Source organism: Sarcophilus harrisii, chromosome 3 (assembly GCF_902635505.1).
Source record: "Sarcophilus harrisii chromosome 3, mSarHar1.11, whole genome shotgun sequence".
NCBI lineage: Eukaryota > Metazoa > Chordata > Mammalia > Dasyuromorphia > Dasyuridae > Sarcophilus > Sarcophilus harrisii.
The window spans coordinates 72,984,535-73,009,874 of record NC_045428.1 but is presented as its reverse complement, the minus strand read 5'-3'; the positions used below and the strand labels follow the sequence as shown (position 1 = coordinate 73,009,874).

Genomic DNA, 25,340 nt, shown 5'->3' with positions numbered 1-25,340 from the left:
TTGGAAAAAAATCTAGGGACCTAGTTTAGTAAAATATATTCAGTACAATTTTTCCACAAATAACTTCCTAAACTAAACAACAAAATAGACACGAACAACATTAAAATGCTTACTAATTCAACTAAATAGAATCAAATGAAGAAATAATAATTCAGAAAGGATAACAAGAAACTTCTATAGGAAAAAAATACAAAGTTTAAATTTACATTATTACATTACAACATTAAGTTTCAAAAACCTACTAAAATTTCAATTTTTATAAAATTCCTTAACAGTACTGCAGTTTATTGTTTTTTTCTATGAATTATTTTTTATATAAACAAAAGATTAATCATTTAAAAGAGCCCATTTTTGAACACATAGACAATACCTTGGTGGCACGTATCTGTCTGTGAATGTCAGTTAGTTGTTGGATTTTGTATTCTAGCTCCGAAATCTGGGCCTGAAGCCATGTCCAGCGGCTGCCAACTCTAGCTCTGTCTACAAGCCACTTCCATTCAGTACTATAGTTACTGTGAACAAGATAGAACAAGATTAGCCAATGAAAAAATACAACTATGTTTTTATAAAGATAGCTTTACTATCTTGCTTTTATCATTAATTCTAAATTTCCTTTAAAAAAAACTTTCATTCATCAAAATTGACTACATCATATAAACAAAGATTTAGTTTTCTTCCTAACTATCCCTTAAAAGTCTAAAAGCATTGTATTTTTAGTATTCAATAAAATATAATTTTCTTAAGTACAAAAGTAGTATAAACCTCTTTTTTAAATGCTAAAGAGGAATATCTGAGAAGAAAAACAGAAAAGATCAGAAAATAGGCAGTCTTTTGCTGTTTATTAGTTTTCAAAAGCATATGATTTAACCTACATTATACCCAAATAGTTTTAGCAAGATAAAGTAATTTCTTCTGTATATATTTTAAGATAAAAAAAATTTTTAGTTAATTAAGATATTAAGCAGACTGAGTCTGAAGATTCAAACTATCATTTTGCTATCAAAACTCAAAATCATCATATTTAGATTTGAAGGAATTTCAGTGACCATCTTGTACAATGCATACTACTAAATGATTGCCTACTAAAACATACACAGTAAGTGGTTAATTCTCCTCTGCTTCCAAATCCAAATGTTTATGTAAAGTCTTATTAACTACTACTGGTTAAATCTCTTTATAAGAGTATCTCTAAGACCTTTGTATTGCTTTGTTGATGAAATTGATCTATACAAAATATGTTAGAAGTATCAGTTCTTAGAAATGAAATAATTCAAATCTGTTCCCTTCTTAATTAAAAAACGCCAGTGAAGATAAGTATACTAAACTTTGGGAAAGATTTCTTCTTCTATACCTTTTTGCTATCAGTTTGCTTTAGTAGGTGACTCCTAGATTTGATGAATTTTTTACAAGTACTTTTTGTAAAATGGTTGGTGTAGGGAAAGAGAACAGCTATTTGATAAAATATTATTATCAGAGACTCCGAATCCAATTCTGTCCAATCTAATTACTTTGTCATAAGCGTATCTGTTATATGGAGATGTTTTTATCATCATTCAGGCAAGTCCAACTCTTTGTGATCCCATGGACCACAGAATATCAATATTATCCATAATGTTTGCTTGGAAAGTAATTTGGCATTTCCTTCCCCAGTGGATTGAGGCAAACAGAAATTAACTGAGTTGCGTAGGGTCACATAGCTAGTTAAGTGTCAAGTATCTGAAGCTGGATTTGAACTCAGGTCTTCCTGACTCCTGGGCCAGTGCTCTATCTATTCAGTCACCTAACAGCTTCTACATGGAAATAGATCCAAAGAAAGTATATGACAATTATATACAAAAAAAAGATTATTTTCTCTCTCTTAAATAAACAGATGGATATGAAGCAGCATGATACAATGAAGAGTACACTGGTTTAGTACACAGAAAATACTTTAGTTCAACAAGATATTTTACTACTCTGGGGTTTCCATATTAGTATAACGAATAGAATAAAGAGGTTTGACTGTTCTCTAAGACTTACTGCATTTCTATATCCTATCATACTTGTGTAAAAAATTTTCTTATACAGAAAATATTTTAATGTTATAAGCTTATACCTGTCATAATGTTCTTTTGTGCTCTCTAAATGCCATAATACTACATACATATATATGTGGTTCCTAACAATTGATAGAGTAACAAAGATGGTATAACTCTGCTAAACTTAATATGTTTTATTTCTATCAAAATAAGTTGATAATAAATTTGAGGATTCTGTGCCAAAAAAGACATCAGAAGATTCCCACAATTTTGAATGCTAAGCCTTAAGATTTATTTCAATATATTTAAAATGATACCATAAATTTACCAAAGATGAAATGTCATTTGGCTCTCATAAAATGGCTAGCTGATTGTCAAATAAAATAATCTCATGGGCACTAAACAAAAGACTATATTTTTTTGAAGTTTGTATTCACAGACTGTTATTATTGTTCAGTAGTTTTCAGTCAGGTCCAATTCTTCATGATCCCATTTGGGGTTTTCTTGGCAAAGATATTAAAACGGTTTGTCATTTTCTTCTTTAGTTCATTTTATAGATGAACAAATTGAAGCTAATAGAGTTAAGTTACTTGTCTAAGGTCATACAGCTAGTGTTTGAATCTGGATTTGAACTCAGGTCTTTCAGACTCTAGGCCCTCTACTCTGTCTACTCTCCCATCTAACTGTCCCCTAAAAGGGAGTCTTAATGGTAAGGCTTTATGGTTGTTCCATCATTCTACTCTTTGTGACCTCATTAGGAATTTTCTTGGCAAAGTTATTAGAATGGCTTGCTATTTCCTTCTCTGGTTCATTTTACCAATGGGGAACTGAAGCAAACAGGGTTAAATAACTTGCCCAGGGTCACACAGTTGTTAAGTGTCTAAGGCAAGATTTGAAATGAAGATGAGTCAGGAAGACTCTAAGGTTGGCACTTTATTAAGGCATCACCTAACTGCCATATTACTCATACCTTTATTTTTACTGAGGATTTTAAAAATTCACTTTATCAAATTTACATGTACACACCTGACAATCCGCTGACACTTAATAGTAGGCAAATCTTAAGCAAGTCTCTTAAATTTTTTTTAACATTCATGATTCCTTAGGGCTTAGCAACTAAAGTCAGACATATGATTTAGTGGAAGCAGTGGTCATTACATATGCATATACTCTACATTATACTCATGATACTGAATCAAGCTGGACAAAAAATACAAACAATTTCTTTGGAAAAAAACTGATTCCACATTGTTTTGGAGAGCTTAAATTTTATATTAATAAATCAACAAACATTCAGTAACCAACTACTACTATAGGCTGGGTACTGGGGATAAACTGAATAAAACTGTTCAACATAAAACTGAAAGGGTCTTTGTCTTCAAGGAATGCAAGCACCTTCTACCTCTACCTAAATTTCTACTCTGTTCCCCTCAATAGCTGGATCTGTCACTCTCAACCTAGCCTGTAGCCTGTATTTAGTTACTTTGCATTCATTTATATTAATTTTCTTTAAAATGATATCTTTATTGTTTCCCCATTAGAATGTAAGCTCCATGAAAGTAGGAATTAGTTTATTCATTTTATTTGTATTCTTAGCATCCAACATTTATAGAGATGCCTGGCATATGGCAGGTCCTTAATACTGACTGCCTGAGGAGTTTATAGTCTTATTTGAGAGAGTACAACATATACCTAGGTAAATAAGTATTTTGAGTGGGAGAATGCTAATAATTGGAGGAAAATTTTAAAATTTTCCTGTAAAATGTGACACCTAAGCTAAATCTTGAAGGAAATGAGGAATTCTAAGAAGTAGAGGGGAAAAAAAGAATTTCACCCTAGACATGTGGGGAAAAGGGGAAGGAGACAGGAATGCTCAATTTATACAAAGACATGGAGAAGGAGGCATATTGAATTCAAAAAACAGTTAATTGACCTATAATATAAAGTATGTAAAAAGAAACGTTATAAAATAAATCTGTAAAGCTAATTTGGCATTGACCTATGAAGGACTTTAAAATATTAAGATCCTTTTAAGGAGAGATGATCATGGCTTGAATCAGGGTAGAGTCTGCTAGATGAACAGAGAGAAGGGGACAGATGTAAGAGATATTGAAAGAGGAAAAAATTGACAAGGCTTGGCAACTGATTGGATTAGGGGAAGAAAAATAGAGAGAGAGCCAAATCAAGGCTGACTCCAAGAATGGTAGTGCTCTCATCAAAAAAAGACTTGTGGGTTTGTTAAAAAGAGAGAGACTATGAATGCCCTTTAAAGAAGTTACTCTGTCATCTATTTCAGTCAGTCAATAAGTATTTATTAAGCACCTAATATGGGGTGCTTAGCCCAACACTGTTCTAAGAGCAAGGGATACAAAGAAAAGTAAAAGATAGTCCAATCTAATGGGGGACAACAAGCAAATATGTACAAACACTGTAATTAATAGTGGGAAGGCAATAGGCTTGTTCATCCTTCATTCTCAAAGAGAACTAATGACAAAATGCATGTGATTACCTTAATTTATGCATGAATTGGATCTGAGTGAGGAAGAGCTGTACAAAAGGAAGAAAGGAGGAGAAGCAGAAGAGCACTATTTCCCAACCTCTGTTCATATTGGCAGGTTGAGTGCCCAGGGGGCAAATTGCTATTACTACTCTCAGATGACTAGACTTAAGAGGACTTGGGAAAGACTTCCTATAAAAGATGGGATTTTTATGTACAGCTAGAGAAACCAGAGAAGCTGAGCAGGAAGTAGAGATGAGGAAGGAGAACACTATAGGTATAGGGGAAATTTCAGATATTGAGCTAGAGAAAATGCCTAGAATCAAGAGATGGAGTGACTTGTTCCTAGCACAGCAAGGAAGCCATGGCCCTGGATTGAAATATATATCGCAAGGTCTAAGATATGAGACTGAAAAAGTAAAGGGATGTTAGGTTATGAAGGATTTTGCATACTAAAGAAAGATTCTGTAGTTGATCCTGAAGATGACAGGGAGCCACTATGGACATCAGCACTTAAATAATACCACTGTGGAGGCTCAATGGAGAATAGAAAGGAGTGGGGAGATTCATGGATGGTAGACTCAGCAGGAAGCTATTGCAGTAAGCAAGATGAGAAGTGCATATTCCTGCAATGTCTTACAAGGATAACAAGTTTAGTCATGTAAAAGGAGACTAGACACTTGACAGCAACTTATAAAGTCCCTATAATATCAAGGAGCTCTAATCCTTATCTTCTGTTAATAAATGCTAGCATGTCTGGCATAGAATGTCTCTTAAAAATAATTATAATGCTTCTTATATTTAATATTAAATTGAGATAAGATGATTTTTATTATTCTCCTCAGTGTTGATTCAATCATGACAGAAAGTTCTACAAATATTTATTTCGTGGGTATTTCTCACAAAGAATGTACCAAATATTGAAAGGGGTAGAAATATAAATAGAAGGTAATCCCTTATATTTAAGTATTCTATACTTTAGTAAAGGGAATAAGACAAGGACCCAAGTAAGTATAATGCAAAATAGATTATTGTAACTATATAAAAAGGAATGAAAATGTAAAGAAAATTTCCTTCTAGGGAAAGGACACTCTAGATATAGTTTAGTTTGGCTAAAGTATAAAGTACATAACAATATTATTAATAAAAATCACACTTTGCACTCATATAGCATTTTAAGGTTTGCCAAGTGCTTTACACATTAGTATTCCATGTGATGTCATGAAATAGAGACTAATATTATCATCCTCATTTTACAAAGGAGAAAACTGAGATTCAGAGAATAATAAAATGTGATTGTTATTAGTAGAAACAATGCAATCCAAGGGAAAAGGTGGATGAATTCAATCTAAACATGAAATTGTTTTCTTCATGAAAAACAAAGTCATTCAGAATACTACATCTCTACACTCAATGAACTGTCACTTCCCACTTCATTGCCAGAAGAAATCCCAGAAAGACCATAGAATTACATTTTAAAAATCTGATATTCGCTACATTTACATGATGTCAGCACACAGATAAAAATAAGAGTTATTAATTATTTGGACATTATCGCTAAGTAGGCCAAATAAGTAACTATTTTTTCATTTAGATCTTTAGTATTTTGTAGATAATCTTCATGCATCAAAGACTCCAGTGAACATATGAATACAAATATAAAGAATCTTAAGTTTCTATCTTTTTACACATGTAGTTGACATCTTAAAGTTTCTTAGAGTGTAATGGTAAGAGAAATACAAAATGTCAATCTGATTTTAAATGCTTAAAAAGATTAAATTTTAGTTTATTAAATAAACTGTGAGTCTCAACCCCATATGGGATCTCATAACTGAATGTGAGGGTATGAAATTATTATGATTTATAGCATTTATGATTTACTTTTATATATCTATATAGTAGGGGTTATGTAAAATTTATTGGGTGAAAAGGGGTCATGAGTGAAAAAACTTTAAGAAACCCTGCTTTAAACAACCATGGAAAACAAATTTCTCCAATACCACTACACTAAAGAATTAGCCTGTTACTTTAACACCCTTTACTGTCCTCAAATGTTCCTTATCAGTAGAATGAATAGATTTGACTTCTCAAAAAATCATTTCAGGTTAAAAGACTTCAAGAGTTCCCCATTTCCTATCAAATAAAATGACATTATCAAGGCAGTCAACAGAAAATCAAAGCTAACTTTCTCATTGATTCTACTTTTGTATTTTACTATGTCCTAATCAAACTGGACTATTCACACCTAAACACATTTCAAATTAGCTAATCATAATTCTTTTTACTCAAACAATTCTCCATCTCTAGCATGTTGAAATCCTGTTCTTCAGTCCTTCTGTTGTGTCATGTTGCCACATGTCATGAATGCCAAAAAAAAAAAAAAAAAAAAAAAAAATCTATACAGGGTCAAAGATAATGGAATGGAATGGTTTGGCATTTCCATATCCAGTAAATTAAAGCAAACAAAAGTGATTTTCTCAGGGTCACACAGCTAGTGAATGTCTGAATTTGGATTTGAACTCAGGTCTTTCTTAGTCCTAGCCCAGTGCTCTATTCCCTGAGCCACCTAATTATCTCCCTATCCAGTGTTTATTGTAGTTCAAATGTTCTCTTTGTTAGTATCCTATATGTTAAGTAATCCTTGTAATTATGAACTGACACATCATTGATTTCTAGGGCTCTGAAATAAAGGCACATGGCATAATAACTTGCCCTTCATTTCAGCTCCTGACAAATGAGGAGAGACAAGTTATGACAGTATAACAGCTAGCTGTTAAGAGGACTAGACATCTTTAATTCAAAACTGACTTGTCCCCTTTATAGTTAAAATTCCTGGGTTATTGAGAGCAGATTATAACATCAACATGGAGGAAGGTAATAATTACATGTGAATTCACTACAACAGTGATAGTAAGTAGGGCTTGGAAGAAGTACAGAATCTCAGAAGTGGAAAAGATTTGAAAGAACACAAAATCTTACCACATGACATATATAACATATCCATGACATATATAGCATACCCAAGTATATATCCTCTAACTTTCTTTTGAAAGTCTCTGAGAGAACTGTGATCCAGCAGTGTTACTACTGGGCTTATATCCCAAAGAGATCATAAAGAAGGGAAAGGGACCTGTATGTGCATGAATGTTTGTGGCAGCCCTCTTTGTAGTGGCCAGAAACTGGAAACTGAATGGATGTCCATCAGTTGGAGAATGGCTGAATAAATTGTGGTATATGAATGTTATGGAATATTACTGTTCTGTAAGAAATGACCAACAGGATAATTTCAGAAAGGCCTGGAGAGACTTACATGAACTGATGCTAAGTGAAATGAGCAGGACCAGGAGATCATTATATACTTCAACAACAATACTATATGATGCCTGGCCATCCTCAGGAATGAGATCAACCAAATCATTTCCAATGGAGCAGTAAGGAACTGAACCAGCTACGCCCAGAGAAAGAACTCTGGGTGATGACTAAAAACCATTACATTGAATTCCCAATCCCTATATTTTTGCCCACCTGCATTTTTGATTTCCTTCACAAGCTAATTGTACAATATTTCAGAGTCTGATTCTTTTTGTACAGCAAAATAACGGTTTGGTCATGTATACTTATTGTGTATCTAATTTATATTTTAATATATTTAACATCTACTGGTCATCCTGTCATCTGGGGCAGGGGGTGGGGGGCAAGAGGTGAAAAATTGGAACAAGAGGTTTGGCAATTGTTAATGCTGTAAAGTTACCCATACATATAACCTGTAAATAAAAGGCTATTAAATTTAAAAAAAAAATAAAGTCTCTGAGAGAAAACCTATCTCCCTGAGATAGCCCATTCTTTAGCATTATATCTTTTCCTCCCAATGAATACCCATTGCTTTCACTTCTTATACCCTGTGGAGCTAAATAGCATAAAAAATAAACTACTCTTCCATATGTAAAAAGACCTGTGAAGATAAGTTGCTTAGTGATATTCTGAAGAGGGAGAGAAGAACAAGGAGTATTTACTCTTCCTCTCAGTCCATTAGCCAGAGAAGCATGAAGAACAATTTGAAGAAGATATAAAAACTGAATATGGACATCACCGAACAGCAAATATGTCAAATTGACTAGTACAGAGAATGTGAGATAAGCCCACAAAGGTCATCTGGAACCAATTTGTATTGTGCCTTAAAAGCCTGGTTTAAAAAAGTTTTATTTTAGTACTTTAGCAGCTGACTGGAAAATATATTGGAGAGAAAAGAGAACCAAGAACATTTAGGAGGCTTTTGTAGCAAAGTAGTGTTGAGCAACTGAAATAAAACTGTAATAGTGTAAATTAAGAAAATGCTGTGGAAATAAAAAAGACAAAACCTGCACAACTAATGGCATAAGGAAAGTTAGGGAGAAAGGGAATTATCAATGCTAACTCCAAGGTTGCAAATCTGGATAATGAGGATACTGTTGCCCTTTCAGAAATAAGAAAATTTAGAGATAAATTTTAAAGGGAAGGATAAGTACTACTTTGAAAATGTCTAAATTTGAATATTCAAAAGATTCCCACTGAGCTCTTAATGGTATAAAACTATATAGTTTTACAATAGAGATTAGAGGTTGATATGCAGATTTTGCAGTCATTTAATTCCACAATTAATCCCAGGAAGAGTGAGGGACCACTAAGGGAGAAGTCTGTAGAGGATCGCAGATATTGGGGAATTTTGAGAAAAAATATTTGAAGCAAGTTACTTATAATAGGGTGTTAACTTAGGGTAATTAATGAGGGGACTACAGGAGCAAGTGAAGCTTTTTTAAGGATTAAGTAGATCTGAACATGTTTGTAGGAAACAAAGGGTCAGTAGATAAAAGAAAACTAAAGATAAAATATGAGGAATGATCAATAAGAAGATGAAAAGATGAGATTGAGGGCATTTTTTTTTTTTTTGGACAAAAAAGGAAATTCTAATTCTTGCTCTGAGACAGACGTAATGGAGAATTGGAAAGGGGGAGAAGTAGAAGGGTTTTAAAATACGATTTAGGAAAAATGTAATTTCAAGGGGGATGGACTCTTTCCTCATTAAAATAGAATGCAAGAACATCTAGAAAGAGATAGATAGAGGTGATACTGGTGGTTTGAAGAGAAAAAGTCTGAATGAAAAGAGTAGGGAAGAGTCATTAGAGAGCATTAGTTTGTGTCAGTGAGGTACCAGCGGAGACTAGATAACATGAATTTGCAGTTAGCATTGTGACCAGTCAATCTAGTGGAATAAACTTCCTCCGGGAATTTTAAACATCTCTGAAGCATGAGCAAAAAACAAATGACAGCAATGGTTTAAAGATCAGCAAGATCTGAATGGTGGTATATAAGGTGAGAATCAAGGATAGAAAATAGTTTATAGTTGTTAAAGGATGAAAAGTAAGGTAAGAGTATGGATAATAAGACTAGTACAATTACAGAATGAAGGAATTAGTGACTAGATAGGGGGAGGGAGAAATAAAAAGCAATGACATGAGGAACAGGAAATTGTGATCCCAGAATAAAATTTCAAACTTCAAAATCACACATAGGACAATTATGGACGGTAGTGAGAGTTAAGACTATTTCTATGGTTAGCTGAGGTAAAGTGAAGTTTTATATTATGGAAATTAGGAAGGTTGATAATTTGGGAAACCAGGTAAAAGTATATTGAAGTTAGGGCAGCTACATGGCACAGCGGATAGAGCACCAGCCCAGAAGTCAGGAGGACCTGAGTTCAAATCTGCCCTTAGACACTTAACACTTCCTAGCTATGTGACTCTGGGCAAGTCATTTAACTCCATTGCCTCAGGGAAAAAAAAGTATTATTGAAGAGTATAAAAAAAAATATATATATATATATATATTGAAGTCTCCAAGAATGAAGTCACAAGCTGGAATGGAAAGAAAGATTATATAAAGGCTTGAGAAATAAGACAAAGTGACATGAAGGCCAGGATTATAATAGATCTGGACAATTACAAAAGAATAAAGTAAATCTCAAAGAAAAAATTTATTGGGCAATGTTGGCAGAGAAAGGATTTGAAATTGACACTATGGAACAAAAAAATGCTAACTTCTCTTGACATAATTCATTATGAGGAAAGGGACAATCAGTAATGGAGAGGGTAGCTATTAATTCAATGTCTTTTGAAGTAAGGTTTCAGTTTGAAAGTGTAAAAAAAAATTGATGAAAGAAAATTTATTAATGACTAAGCAGGAATTCCAAAGAGGGGAAAAGAGACTGGGAAGTAGTTGGAATCAGCTGTTTTGGGAATGAGTGGAAAGGAAAAGATAGCAGGAAAGGAGATTTTGATCCCCAGAGATAGCAACTCTGAAATAATATAATTAGAAAGTAACAATTGCAAATATATTTGGTCATTAGGTGCTCAACTTTCCAGGGTACTATGATGGTGGGAAGGTCATTATCACTTCAATTATAAAGAACTGAGAGTACAATAACAGAAAGTGAATTCAGATTAAAGGTCTCCTCCCCAGGATTATCAACTCAGTAGCCACTCTGAGAAGATATAGAATGAGGAACATCCAAAAGATATCTTACATAGAGTACTTCATACTATTTCTGATAATAATTTTACAAATAATATTATAAAATAGCACTCACTGATCTGAGTGAAATACAGATTTAAAAATTAAGAGTTTGTCTTTTATCAGTGGTATATTAGAGTTAATTAATGCTATAATGAAAAATAATCCCCATGAAAAATGCCTGATGTGTACAGCAACACAGAGTTGAATAATTCAGTAAGTGAATAATTATCAGTGAAACTTCTATGATTTCCACATGAATAAACACTTTAAAATGTTTTGATACACAGAATACAGCTATGTTTGATTCATGAAGAATTAGATGTTATATTTTAAATAGCTTTAGAGGATCTTATAATTGAATCTTTCTGTATGACAAATTATATAGTAAACATTGAAATGATTTCTAAAATAATATCTAGGATTTAGGACATGATTTAAAACACAATTTAGGACATTAATAAAGAAACTAAGTACTCATTGTATAATTGTGTAATTTTTCCACCCACCTCCACCACCACCCCAAAAGACACCCCAAACTTGGAATATTCATTCAACTCTGTATAATAACAAAATTCTAGTTCACTTTCATCTTCAATATGATAGCCAAGTCCCTAATCAGGGATAGTGGAGCAGCAGGCAAAGGAGAAGGAAAGTGGGGGAAATAGTGAGAAGGGATAAATCAGGATCCAGTCCTGAGATACTAGTTCCAGTTTTTTCCAACTCTAATTATACTGTCAAAGAGCACAAAGTCTCTGACTTTAGCTTCAAGTTTTCCCACTCCAAATGAAGTATCTGAGGCTTGGAAAAAGACAACACTAGGAAGATTGAGTAGGTCAAAGAATAAATCATAGAAATAATAATTTCTTGAAAGATAATGACAATAGACAACCAACCAAAATTTTGTCTGATGCAGATTTTTTGGGGAAAAAAAACCAATAAAATAGATAAATCATTGGTTAATTTGATTTTTTTTTTTGAAAAGCAATAAGAAAAGTAAATTAACAGTATTGAAAATGAAAAGGGTTAATTGACAACCAATGAAAATGAAATTTAAGTATAAGGAGCTATTTTATTCAACTATGCATCAATAAAAATGACAATCTAGATGAAATGGATGAATGTTCATAAAAATAGAGATTTCCCATATTAACAGAAGAAGAAATAGAATACTTCAATAACCTTCTTAGGAAAAAAAATTGAAATTTCCCTGAGGAAAAACTCAAGAACCAGATGGATTTACAAGTGATGTTCACCAAACATTTAAAGAACAATTGATTTCAAAACTATGTAAACTTTAGGGAGAAAAAAATAGGAAAAGGAGTCCTACAACAATTTTTTCCAACTTACAGGAGTCAAGAAAGATCCTTTTAGCTCTTTCACCTTCATCTCCAGACAACCATAAAATGGTGGCCCAGGACAAATCCTGGAACAGCAACAAGAGAAAGAGAGTGAAACAATTCTAGAGGCTAAGAAACTTGGAAAACCGACAAAAAAAGATCTATCTCACTCAGGTAAAGAAGGAATTGCAGTCCAGGACAGGAAGCAACCAAGAACCCAGTGGCAAGTTCCACATCAGCTAATCAGCTGGAGGTCCTCCTGAGTCACATTGGGATGGTGCAAGCAAGAGCCAAAACCAAGACCTCTGAATGACTCAGAATAGCCAGGGAGTTTAAACTGGTAGTCTCCAGTCTTCAGACTCCCACACCCCAAGTGCTTCAGTGTAGTCCAGGGCAAACACCCATCCCGTCTCCAACAACCAGACCTCAACAGGTTTCAGCATAGCCCTAGGCAAAAAGGTAACTGGCACACTAGGGATGCCTAAGCAAACAGGCAGCCTCCAGCATAGCAGCCCCTGCCAAGTGCTTCACCATAACCCTAGGCAAACAGGCATCTGTAGGCAGTCAATCTACCAAACAAATACCTACCCGCTTCAATACTTCCCAGAGGACGCAACTAGGACTCTGCCTCTACACCAGGTAAGCTGCTAGATTCTTTTGATCCAGCAGCATCAGTCACAGTGGGCCTCCTGGTAGTATCAATAAAGCATCAGATAAAAAGCCTGCACCAGCAGCTGTTGGCATAAGAAACCTGAGAGAAAGCCCATTCCACCCCAGGAGAATTAAAATTTAAAAGAAATGAAAAAGGGCAAAAAACCAAAAAGGGAATCTGATCATAGAAAGATCATGGAGGCAAGAAAGATTAAGACACAACATCAAAAGACAACAATAATGTCAATATATCTATGGGCAAAGTCCCAAAGAAAAACTGGACATAGTCTCAAACCCAGAAAGAAATCTTGGAAGAGCTCAAAAAAAATCATAAAAATCAAATAAGAGAAATGGAAGGAAAATTGGGAAAAGAAATCAGAGTAGTGCAAGAAAATTATGAAAAAAGAGTTAGCAGCTTGGGAAAAAACAACTACCTAGAACTAACTAGTCAAATGGAAAAGGAGATACAAAAATCCATGGAAAAAAACAACTTAAAGAGTAAAAGTGGAAAAGAAAGCACAAAAGCTAATTGAGGAAAATAAGCCTCAAAAGTTAGGCAAATGGAAGCTCATGATTCTATAAGACAAAAAAACCCAATCAAACCAATATAAACGAATGAAAAAAAATGGAAGAAAATTTAAATAGCTGATTGGAAAAACTGATTTGAAAAACAGATCCAGGAGAGACGAAATCAGAAGCATTGAACTACTTGAAAACCATAATCGAAAAAGAAGGACCTGGTCCTCAGGTTATCAATGAAAACTGCCCTGGTATCCTAGAACCCAGAGGACAAAATAGATATTGAAAGAATCCACCAATCATCCCAGGAAAAAAATCCCAAAATAAAAATTCCAAGGAGCATTACAGCCAAATTTTAGAGTTATCAGTTGAAGGAAAAAATACAACTAGACAAAAAGAAACAATTAAAATATTGGGGAGTCACAATCATTATTACAACTGCAACATAAAAAGATTGAAAGTAATGAAATATACTATTCCAGAAAGTAAAGGATATAGGACTACAACTGGGCAAAATTAATCATAATATACATCAAGGGAAAAGAAGGTCATTCAATGGCCTAGGTTTTCGAGCATTTATAAGAAGACCAGAATTAAACCAAAACTGTGATCTCCAATATCTCCCCTCAATAAGGGATTCAGTAGAGCTAAACTGTTAACAAACCTATATGGGAAAATGATACTTGTAATTCTTAAAAATTATATCATTAATAGTACAGCTAGAAGGAATATAGGAATATACATAGACAAAGGAGACAGTTATAAGATGAATTTGAAAGAAAGATGTAAAAAAAATTAAGGGGTGAGAAAGAAGAGTACATTGAGTGCAGAAGAAAGGGAGACAGAATGGTATAAATTATTTCACATGAGTAGGCATGAAAGATTTATTACTGTAGAGGAAGAGATGGAAGGGTAGGTGATCGGCATCACTTGAACCTCTTATCATTATTGGCTCAAGAAGCCAATTATTCAAAATAATTTGAATTATACAAATCTATCTTACCTGACCAGTAGGAGGAGAAGCAAAGTAGGGACTGATGGAAGGAAAGACAAATCGGGGGAGATAGTAGACAGAAGCAAAACCCTGGTGAGGAGAGAAAGATTGAAAGGAGAGAGAGAGAACAAAAAAAGAGGAAAAATAGGATTGAGGCAAATACACAGATTGTCATCATAACAGTAAATGTGAATAAGAGGAACTCTCTCATAAAACAAAAACAGATGGCAGAGGGGATAAAAAAAAAACAGAATTTTACAATATTTGTGTACAAAAAACACATTTGAAACAGAGAGACATACAGAGTGAAAATAAGGGACGTGAGCACAATATATTGTGCTTCAGCTGAAGTTAAAAAAGCAGGGGTAGCAATCCTGATCTCAGACAAAGCAAAAGCAAAAATAAGCCTAATTTTAAAAAATAAGAGAAGAAATTACACCTTGATAAAAAATACCATAGGCAATGAAGCGATATCAATATTAAACATGTAGCACCAAGTGGTTTATTCTCACAAAGAAGTTAAGTGAGTTGCAGGAAAAAAAATTGTGAAACTATACTAGTGGGGGACCTAAACTGTTCCCTCTCATATCTTGATAAACGCAACCAAAATACATACAAGAAAGAAACTATGGAGATAAATAGAGTATTAGAAAAGTTGGCAATGTCAGATCTTTGAAGAACATTAAGTGGAAACACAAAGAAATATATGTTTCTCAGCAGTACATGCCACTTACACAAAAACTGACTGTATAATAGGGCATAAATACTTCATCAAGTGTAAAAAGACAAAAATGTTAAGTGTATTCTTCTAAAATTATAATTCAATAAAAATTACAATCAACAAAGGACAATGAAAAGATAGATTAAAAATTAATTTGAAACTAAATAATATAATCCTAAACAATAAGTGAGTCCAAGAACAAATCACAGATATGATCAATAACTTCATTAAAGAGAATGACAAAAATGAGACAATATACCAAAATTTATGGGATACAGCCAAAACAGATCTAAGGGGGAACTTTATTTCTCTAAATTCTTACGTCACAAAAAAGAACAGATCAATGAATTGGGCATGCAACTGGAAAAAAAAAAAACTAGAAAAAATTAAAAGAAAAAAAATTCTAGAAAAAGAATGCACCAACTTGGAAAAATGAAAATAAAAGGTGAAATTAATAAAATTATAAGTAAAAAAAAACTATTGAATTAAGAAATAAATTTAGAAGCTGAGTTTTTTGGGGGGAACCAATAAGATAAATAAGCTATTGCTTAATATGTTTAACAAAAGAAAAAAGAAAACAAGTTTCAGTATAAAAATGCAAAAGGTAAAATCTTCACTAATGAAGAAAAAATTAAAGCAATAAATAGGAAATATTTTGTCCAATTATATATGCCATTAAATCTGACAACCTGGGTGAAATTGATAAATATTTACAAAAAATATAAATTGCCTAGATTAATAGGATCAAGAAATAGAATGCCTAGATAACCACATCTTAGAAAAAGAAAATGAACAAACCATTAATGAATCCTCTAGGGACAATCCCCAGGATAGATGGATTCATGATTAAACTCTACCAAACATTTAAAGAACAACTAATTCCAATACTATATAATTATTTGAAAAAAGAAGCAAAGAAGGAGTTCTACCAAACTCTTTTTATGACAGAAATGTGTTGCTGATACTTAAGTCAGGAAGAGCTAAAACAAAGAAAATTATAGATCAATTTCTCTAATGAACTATGATATAAAAATTTTGAACAAAATATTGAAAAGACTACAAGGCAAAATACTAATAACCATCATAAGGATTATACATATGACCAGTTGGGATTTATACCAGAAATTCACAAATGACCATATCAATAACAAAAACAACAGAAATTCTATAATTATCTCAATAAATGCTGAAAAAGTTTTGGACAAAATACAGCTCCCATTCCTATTAAAAAACACATATACACATGTACGGCCAAAATTCTGAAAGGGTGTAATTGAATCTAAGACAGCAGGGTGCTTGTAGTTAAGTACCTACTTGGTGTAAGATGGTGGTTCTCTAAGCACATACTTGATGTAATGTAATAATGTGGTCAATCTAGTTGGCGTATACTTAGGATAATGTGGTGATGTGATGTTCTACAGGTGCGCATGCCCAGTGTGGTGTGGTAATGTAGTCGTCCTGGGGTATTTAAGGAGTCCCAGAGACAGAGGGCTCTCTCGGCCTTGGTGATCTCAGCCACAGAGAAGACTTCAGGCTCCAGACTCCAAAATCCAGACTCCATCTTTGACCAGCCATGTGTCTACTCTCCTGCCTCCTTCACTTCACTCTCACATTAAGCCCAAGGCCTTGGGCTGATCCCAAGGCCCACCAGAGAGCTAGCCCAGACATTACACACACACACACACACAAAAGCATAGAAATAAAGACAACATTTCTTAAAATTATAAATAGTATCTATTTAAAACCATTAACAAGCATTATATTAGCAAGCATATATAATGGGAATAAGCTGAAAGCCTTTCCAATAAGATCAGGGTTCGTGAAGCCAGAATGCCCATTATCACCACTATTGTTCAATATAGTACTAGAAATGTTAGCTATAGCAATAATAGAAGAAAAAAGAAATTGAAGGAATTAAAACAAGGCAATAAGGAAACCAAACTATGACTCTTTACAGATAATATGATGGTATACTTTGGAGAACCCTAGAGTATCAACTGAAAATCTACTTGAAATATTTAACTTTAACGAAGTTGTAGGATATAAAATAAACCCATATAAATCATCAGCATTTCTTTATGTGACCAACAAAACCTTTATGTGACCAATCATACCTATCAGAGTGACTAATTGGTACAGTAATGAAATGGTGGAGTTGTAAATTAATTCAACCATTCTGAAAAGCAATTTGGTATAACCAGAGGGCAATTAAATTGTACATATCCATTGATCCAGCAATACCACTATTAGATCTGTATTCCAAAGAGATCAAAAAAAAAAAAAAAAGATCTACATGTGCAAAAATATTTATAATAGCCCTTTTTGTGGTAGCAAAATATTGAAAAGTGAGGCAGAATGACTGAACAAGCTATGGGATAGGAATGTAATGGAATACTATTGTGCAATAAGAACTGTTGAACAGATTTCAGAAAAAAACTTGGAAAGGCTTGTAGGAACTGATGCAAAATTAAATAAGCTGAACCAGGAAAATATTACACACAATATCACAATATTATGTAATGAACAACAATGAATGACTAAGTTCTATTCAGCAAAAAAAATAACCCAAGACAACTACAAAGGACTCATGAAGAAAAAATGCTGTCCATATCCAGATAAAGAACTGATGGCCTCGATGTTGATCAAAACATATTTCTTCACTTCCTTTATTCTTTTTCATGTTTTTTATCTGTTTCTTCCTTCACAATTATGATTAATACGAAAATATATTTTTCATGATAGCACATGTATATTATCTTCGGAAATTTCAGAAGAGAGAAAGGGAGGGAAGGAGGAAAGGACAAAAATTTAGACCTCAAAAATCTTGTAAAAATGAATGCTAAAAATTGTCTTGATATGTAAAATTGGGGGAAAAGAAAACTTTAAAAAAATTAAATGCTTTACAAACCTTTAAAAAAGGAATCCTACTAAAGCCCTTCTTTGGTATAAATATAGTTTTGATATCTAAATCAGAGAGCAGAAACAAAGAAAGGAAATTATTGGCAAATATTCCTAATGAATATTGATACAAAAATTTAAAACAAAATACTTAGCAAGGAGATTATAGTAATTTGTCACAAATATATAACCAGGAAAAAAAAAACAATAAATATATAACTCAGGCTGGATTTATACCAGAAATGCAGAGCTACTTCAATATTAGGAAAACTACAAGCATAATTAATTATAACAATAAAAAATAGAAATTTTATATGATTATATCAACAAGTGGGGAAAAACACCTTTTAACAATATGCAACACTCATTAAAGACGCTAGAAAGCATAGGAATAGAGACTTTTTAAAAGTAATAACTAGAAATCTAAAACCAAGAGGAAGGATTTTCTGAAATAGGAATAAGCTACAAACCTTTTCAAAAGGATCAGGAGTAAAGCAAGAATAACTATTATTTACATTACCATTCAAAAATGCTAGCTATAATGCTCAAAAAGTTATCAAACTGTGCATATCCTTTGATCCAGCAGTGTTACTACTGGGCTTATATCCCAAAGAGATCATAAAGAAGGGAAAGGGACCTGTATGTGCACAAATGTTTGTGGCAGCCCTCTTTGTAGTGGCCAGAGTAGATGCCCATCAATTGGAGAATGGCTGAATAAATTGTGGTATATGAATATTATGGAATATTATTGTTCTGTAAGAAATGACCAACAGGATGATTTCAAAAAGGCCTGGAGAGACTTACACGAACTGATGCTGGGTGAAACGAGCAGGCCCGGGAGATCATTTTATACTTCAACAACAATACTATATGATGACCAGTTCTGATGGACCTGGCCATCTTCAGCAATGAGATGAACCAAATCAGTTCCAATGGAGTAGTAATGAATTGAACCAGCTACGCCCAGCGAAAGAACTCTGGGAGATGACTAAGAACCATTACATTGAATTCCCAATCCCTATATTTTTGCCTGCCAGCATTTTGGATTTCCTTCACAAGCTAATTGTACAATATTTCAGAATCTGATTCTTTTTGTACAGCAAACAACGGTTTGATCATGTATATTTATTGTGTATCTAATTTATACTTTATAATATATTTAACATCTACTGGTCATCCTGCCATCTAGGGGAGGGGGTGGGGGGTAAGAGGTGAAAAATTGGAACAAGAGGTTTGGCAATTGTCAATGCTGTAAAATTACCCATACATATAACTTGTAAATAAAAGGCTATTTTAAAAAATGCTAGCTATAGTAATAAAATAAGAAAAAGAAATTGAAAGAATAAACATAAACAAAAAACAAAATAATCATTTTTGCAGATGATATGATAATATACTTAGAAAAGCCTAGAGTATTGCCTAAAAAAACTAGTAAAATAATTAACAATTTTAGCAAAGTTTCAGAATATAAAAAAACCCTTATAAATCATCAATATTTCTATACATTACTTACAAATCTCAGCAAGAAGAGATAGAAAGTTTGGGAATCTATCTGCCAAGGGAAGGTCAGGAACTATATGAGCAAAATTACAAAACACTTTCCCACACAAATAAAGTCAGATCTAAGCAACTGGAAAAATATCAAATGCTCTTGGATAGGTCAAGCGAATATAATAAAGATGACAATACTACCTAATCTATTTATTTAGTGCTATACCAATCAAACTCCCAAGAAACTATTTTACTGACCTAGAAAAAATAATAAAATTCATCTAGAAGAACAAAAGGTCAAGAACTTCAAGGGAATTAATGAAAAGAGAAACAAATGAAGGTGGCTTAGCTGTACCAGATCTAAAATGATGTTACAAAACAGTGGTCATCAAAACCATTTGGTACTAGCTAAGAAACTGAGTGATCAGGAATAGGTTAGGTTCAAAGAACAAAATAGTCAATGTCTATAGCAATCTAGTGTTTGACAAACCCAAAGACCCCAGCTTTTGGGTTAAGAATTCACTATTTGACAAAAACTGCTGGGAAAATTGGAAACTAGTATGGCAGAAACTAGGCACTGACCGACACCTAACACCATATGCCAAAATAAGGTCTAAATGGGTTCACAATCTAGACATAAAGAATGATATTATAAACAAATTAGAAGAACAGCGGATACTTTACCTCTCAGGCCTGTGGAGGAGGAAGGAATTTGTGACCAAAGAAGAACTAGAGATCATTATTGATCACAAAATAGATAATTTTGATTATATTAAGTTAAAAATTTTTGTACAAACAAAACTAATGCAGAAAAGATTAGAAGGGATGCAATAAACTGGGAAAACATTTTTAGATTCCAAGGTTCTGATAAAGGCCTCATTTCTAAAACATATGGAGAACTGACTCAAATTTATAATAGTTCAAGCCATTCTCCAATTGATAAATGGTCAAAGGAAATGAACAGGCAATTTTCAGATGAAGAAATTGAAACTTTTTATAGTCACATGAAGAGGTGCTCCAAATCATTATTGATCAGAGAAATGCAAATTAAGACAACTCTGTGATACCACTATATACCTGTCAGATTGGCTAAGATGACAGGAAATGATAATGACCAATGTTGGAGGAGATGTGGGAAAACTGGGATACTGATACATAGTTGGTGGAACTGTGAATGGATCCAACCATTATGGAGAGTAATTTGGAACTATGCTCAAAAAGTTATCAAACTGTGCATACCCTTTGATCCAGCAATGTTTCTATTGGGATTATGTCCCAAAGAGATCTTAAAGGAAGGAAAGGGACCCATATGTGCAAAAATGTTTGTGGCAGCCCTTTTTGGAGTGGCAAAAAATTGGAAACTGAGTGGATGCCCATCAATTGGAGAATGGATGAATAAATCATGGTATATGAATGTTATGGAATATTATTGTTCTATAATAAATAACCAGTAGGATGATTTCAGAGAGGCCTGGAGAGATTTACATGAATTAATGCTAAGTGAAATGAGCAGAACCAGGAAATCATTATACATAGCAACAACAAGATTATACAACGATAAATTCTGATGGATGTGGCTCTCTTCAACGATGAGATGATTCAAACCAGTGCCATTTGTTCAGTGATTAAGAGAGCCATCTATACCCAGAGAGAGAACCATGAGAACAGAGTGTGGAACACAACATAGCATTCTCACTCATTCTGTTGTTATTTGTTTGCATTTTGTTTTCTTTCTCAGTTTTTTTCTTCCTTCTTGATCTGATTTTTCTTGTGCAGCAAGATAACTGTATAAATATGCATACATATATTGCATTTAACATATATTTTAACATATTTAACATGTCTTAGACTACCTGTCTGGTAGGGGAAGGGGTGAGAAGGAGAGGAAAATTTGTAATAAAAAGTTTTGCTTAGGGTTAATGTTGAAAAATTACTCAGCATATGTTTTGTATATAAAAAGCTTTAATTAATAAAAAAATTTAAAAAGGAGAGACAGAAATTTCATTTGGGAGTCTATCTGCTAAGATTCTACACACAGGAAGGATAGGAACACAATTACAAAGCACTTTTCACACAAAGACATCTACCTAACTAGAAAAGTTAGACTTAGTCAATATAATAAAAATGATATTATATAAATTAATTTACTTATTCAGTACTAAACTAATCAAATGATTTAAGAATTACTTCAAAGAGCTAGAAAAAATTATGACAAAATTCATCTAGAAGAACAAAAGTTTCAAGACTATCAAGGGAATCAATGAAAATAAAAATATGAAGGGAAAGGGATTACAAGTACCAAATCTTAAACTATACTATAAAATGGTAGTCATCAAAACAGTCAAGTGCTGGCTAACAAATAGTTTGATCAAAGGCCTAGATTAGAGGTACATAATATACAGAAGGAAATGAGCACATAACCTAATGTTTGATAAACTCAAAGGTTCCAGCTACTGGGGCAACCACTCACTGTGTGACATAAACTGCTGGGAAAACTGGAAAGTAGTTTATCAGAAACTGGACACAGTCCAACATCTCACAACCATATAACAAGATAAACTCAAGATGGGTAGATGATTTAGACATCAAGATTGATACCATAAGGAAATTAGTGGAGCATGGAAGAAATTGCCTGTCAGATCTATGGACAGGCAGAGAATCCATGAACAGTACAAAGTATAGGTTTCAGAGGAAATAAAATAGTATTAATTGAAATTAAGATTTCCTCAAACAACACCAAGACAAAATTAAAAGAAAAGCAGGAAACTGGGAGGAAGGGGAGAGAAATGATTTTAAGATACTCTGAAACGTCTTAAATATATAGGGAAATAACCTACATTTATAAAAACACTCATTTCTTAATTAACCAAAGATCAAAGATATGAACAGATAGTTTTCAGAGGAAGAAATCTAAGCTTTCAATGTTCATATAAAAAACTCTAAATCGCTAATAATTAGAATAATGCACACTAAAACAATTCTGAAATATCTCATATCCATCAGGTTATCTGAGATGACAGGAAATAAAAGCGACAAATGCCTAAAGGTATGTGGGAAAATAAGCATACCAATGAACTGTTGGAGCTGTGAGCTAATCCAACTATTCTGGAAAACCATTTAAAACTATGCCTAAAACTAGGATTATAAATCTCTATATACTATGTCTATGCCCTGAAGAAATAAAAATAAAAATGAAAAGGACCCTTGCATAAAAAAATACTGATAGCAGCTCTTTTGTGGTTTTGAAGAATTTGAAACTCAGGGAAAACCCATCACTTGGGGAATGGCTGAATAAGTTATGGCATGTGAATATGATGGAAAACTATTGTATTACAAGAATTGACATGGGAGGTGATTTCAGAAAAACCTGAGAACACTTATATGAAGTAACGAAAAGTAAACTGAGCAGAATAAGGAAAACAATGTATACAATAAATAATATTATAAAGAAATCAACTATGAATGACTTGGTAATTCCAATCAAAACAATAATCTGCCACAATTCCAAAGGACTGATAATGAAAAATGCTACCTATTTCCAGAGACAAAGTTAATGGACACAGAAACAAACTGAAGCATTTTTTTCTCTTAATTTTTCTTGTTTTTCCCTGCACCCCAATCACATCTAATACAAAAATATGTTTTGCATGACTTCATATATATAGTTGTTGTTGCATTTCTTGTCTTCTCAACAGATGAAAGAGTGGAAGGAAGGAAAAAAAATGGAATTGAAAATAAAAATTTAATTTATATATGTGTGTGCACACACACACACACACACACACACACACACACACACACAGATCTGAGGCCCCAGTTTTTTTTGCCTCAAGGAAAGATATCTAAAGTCTTTGTCACAAAGAACAATGAGGTTGGGAGCTGCCAGAAGCCCAAAAGGAGTCATAGGAAATTGGACAGCAGGATTAGTAGCACATGTTGCTAGAAACATACAAATGCTTACAAAACTTTACAAAATTATTTCTTAATCTTGATGTCTTGCCGATTACCAAGGTACAGAGCTACTTCAGACAATCCTGTGTCTCATGTATAACTCACCACCTTCACTCACCTAATTATTATCCTGATTTTAATCTTGCTCTATCTCGGACGATATATAGTTCTTCTGACCCTTCAGCTCTACTCTCAATTCCTATTTACTATTCTTAACTTGTTCTTCTAAACAGAGGCAATAATATAATAGAGATTTAGGTTCAAAATATGGAAGAATTTCTAATATCCAGGGATGTCTAGCAATGCAATTTGGTTGCCTTTCAAAGTAGTGAGCTCCCCATCAGTAGATATAGTCAGACAGAATTGGAAGACCATGTCAAGCATTATTCTTTCAAAGAAAGGATCAAGGGACGATCCCAATTCAGAATGTACAATAATATAAGTCACTAAGAGTTTTGCTTTTCCTAAATGCAAATTTTTATAGGAGGGATGTAATGGGCCAGAACTCTGGAGAAATGTACTTGAAACAAAGATTCTTACAAGGCATTAACTCAGTGGAATTGATAAGACAATGGTCATCTAGTTTAGCATGGTGATTAATAGTTCTCTAATTCAGTAGGATGGATTTAATCTTACAACAAATAATGGTTCCCTAGTGATATAATGATTGGCTTATCCTCAGTATGATGAATGAATTTGAAACTCAGGGAAAACCCATCACTTGGGGAATGGCTGAACAAGTTATGGCATGTTTCATGCATTGGGCTAAATGCTAGACACCCAAAAATCTAAAAGATCCCAATTCAAAGATATGAACACCTATAGGTAGTTTTCAAAAGAAGAAAGCAAAGCTCTCGATAGTCATATAAAATAACTAAATCACTAACAATTAGAGAAATGCACATTAAAACAATTCTGAAGTATCCCAAATCCATCAGATTATCTGAGATGACAGAAAATAAAAATTACTAATGCTGGAGGGAATGTGGGAACATAAGTATATCAATGAACTGTTAGTGGAATGATCAATGGAATAATCAATGGAATAATAAAATGTTAGTGGAATAATCAATGAACTGTTAGAAGCAATGTATAATTATGCAAACAAAGTGACTGAAATATCCAAACTCCTAGACCTCAAAAATTTTACTGCTAGGCATGTACCCCAAGAAGATCATTAATAAGGAGGAAGAGCCTATATATATTACAAAAATTTTTTTTAATAGCAAAGAATTTGAAACAAAGTATTATGCCCACAGAAAAACCATATAATCATACAAAAATCAAATAAATTGATTTAAAATGAAGCAAATAGACCAGAAAACAGATTTAATTATTATAATACAAATGGAAATACAATAGCAAAATATTTGAAACTTCTGTGAAATTATAATTGTGCCAGATAAGAAACACAAGAAGCATCTTCCTTTTCTCTTTACAAAGGCTGGAGACTATGTTACTGTGAAATAAATGTACATGGTATAAAGACAGAAATATAATAAAATGTATATATATATATACATATAACATTGCAATTTGATGAAATATACATCTTTTTAACTCAAGAATTCATTCAATCCAAATCTGCTTCAGTGATCTTATGGTATTTACAACGCGATACTGCTACAAACAATCCAATTATAAAAGAGCCAGGTCAGTCCCTTGAAGTACTGATTTGAGTTGCTACCATGTGAGTTAAATCATGGCAATTTAA

General features: G+C 33.2%; 1 protein-coding gene across 6 annotated transcripts in view; it reads right to left on the bottom strand.

Annotated features, from left to right (window-relative positions):
• Positions 1-25,340, bottom strand: part of KANSL1L (KAT8 regulatory NSL complex subunit 1 like) — a 160,925-nt gene that overhangs the window by 119,401 nt on the left and 16,184 nt on the right. For all 6 annotated transcript variants that reach the window (XM_031958118.1, XM_031958116.1, XM_031958115.1 and 3 more), the window contains exon 2: positions 371-512. In XM_031958118.1, coding sequence (XP_031813978.1) covers positions 371-512 — 142 coding nt within the window. The remainder of the gene's footprint in view (positions 1-370; positions 513-25,340) is intronic.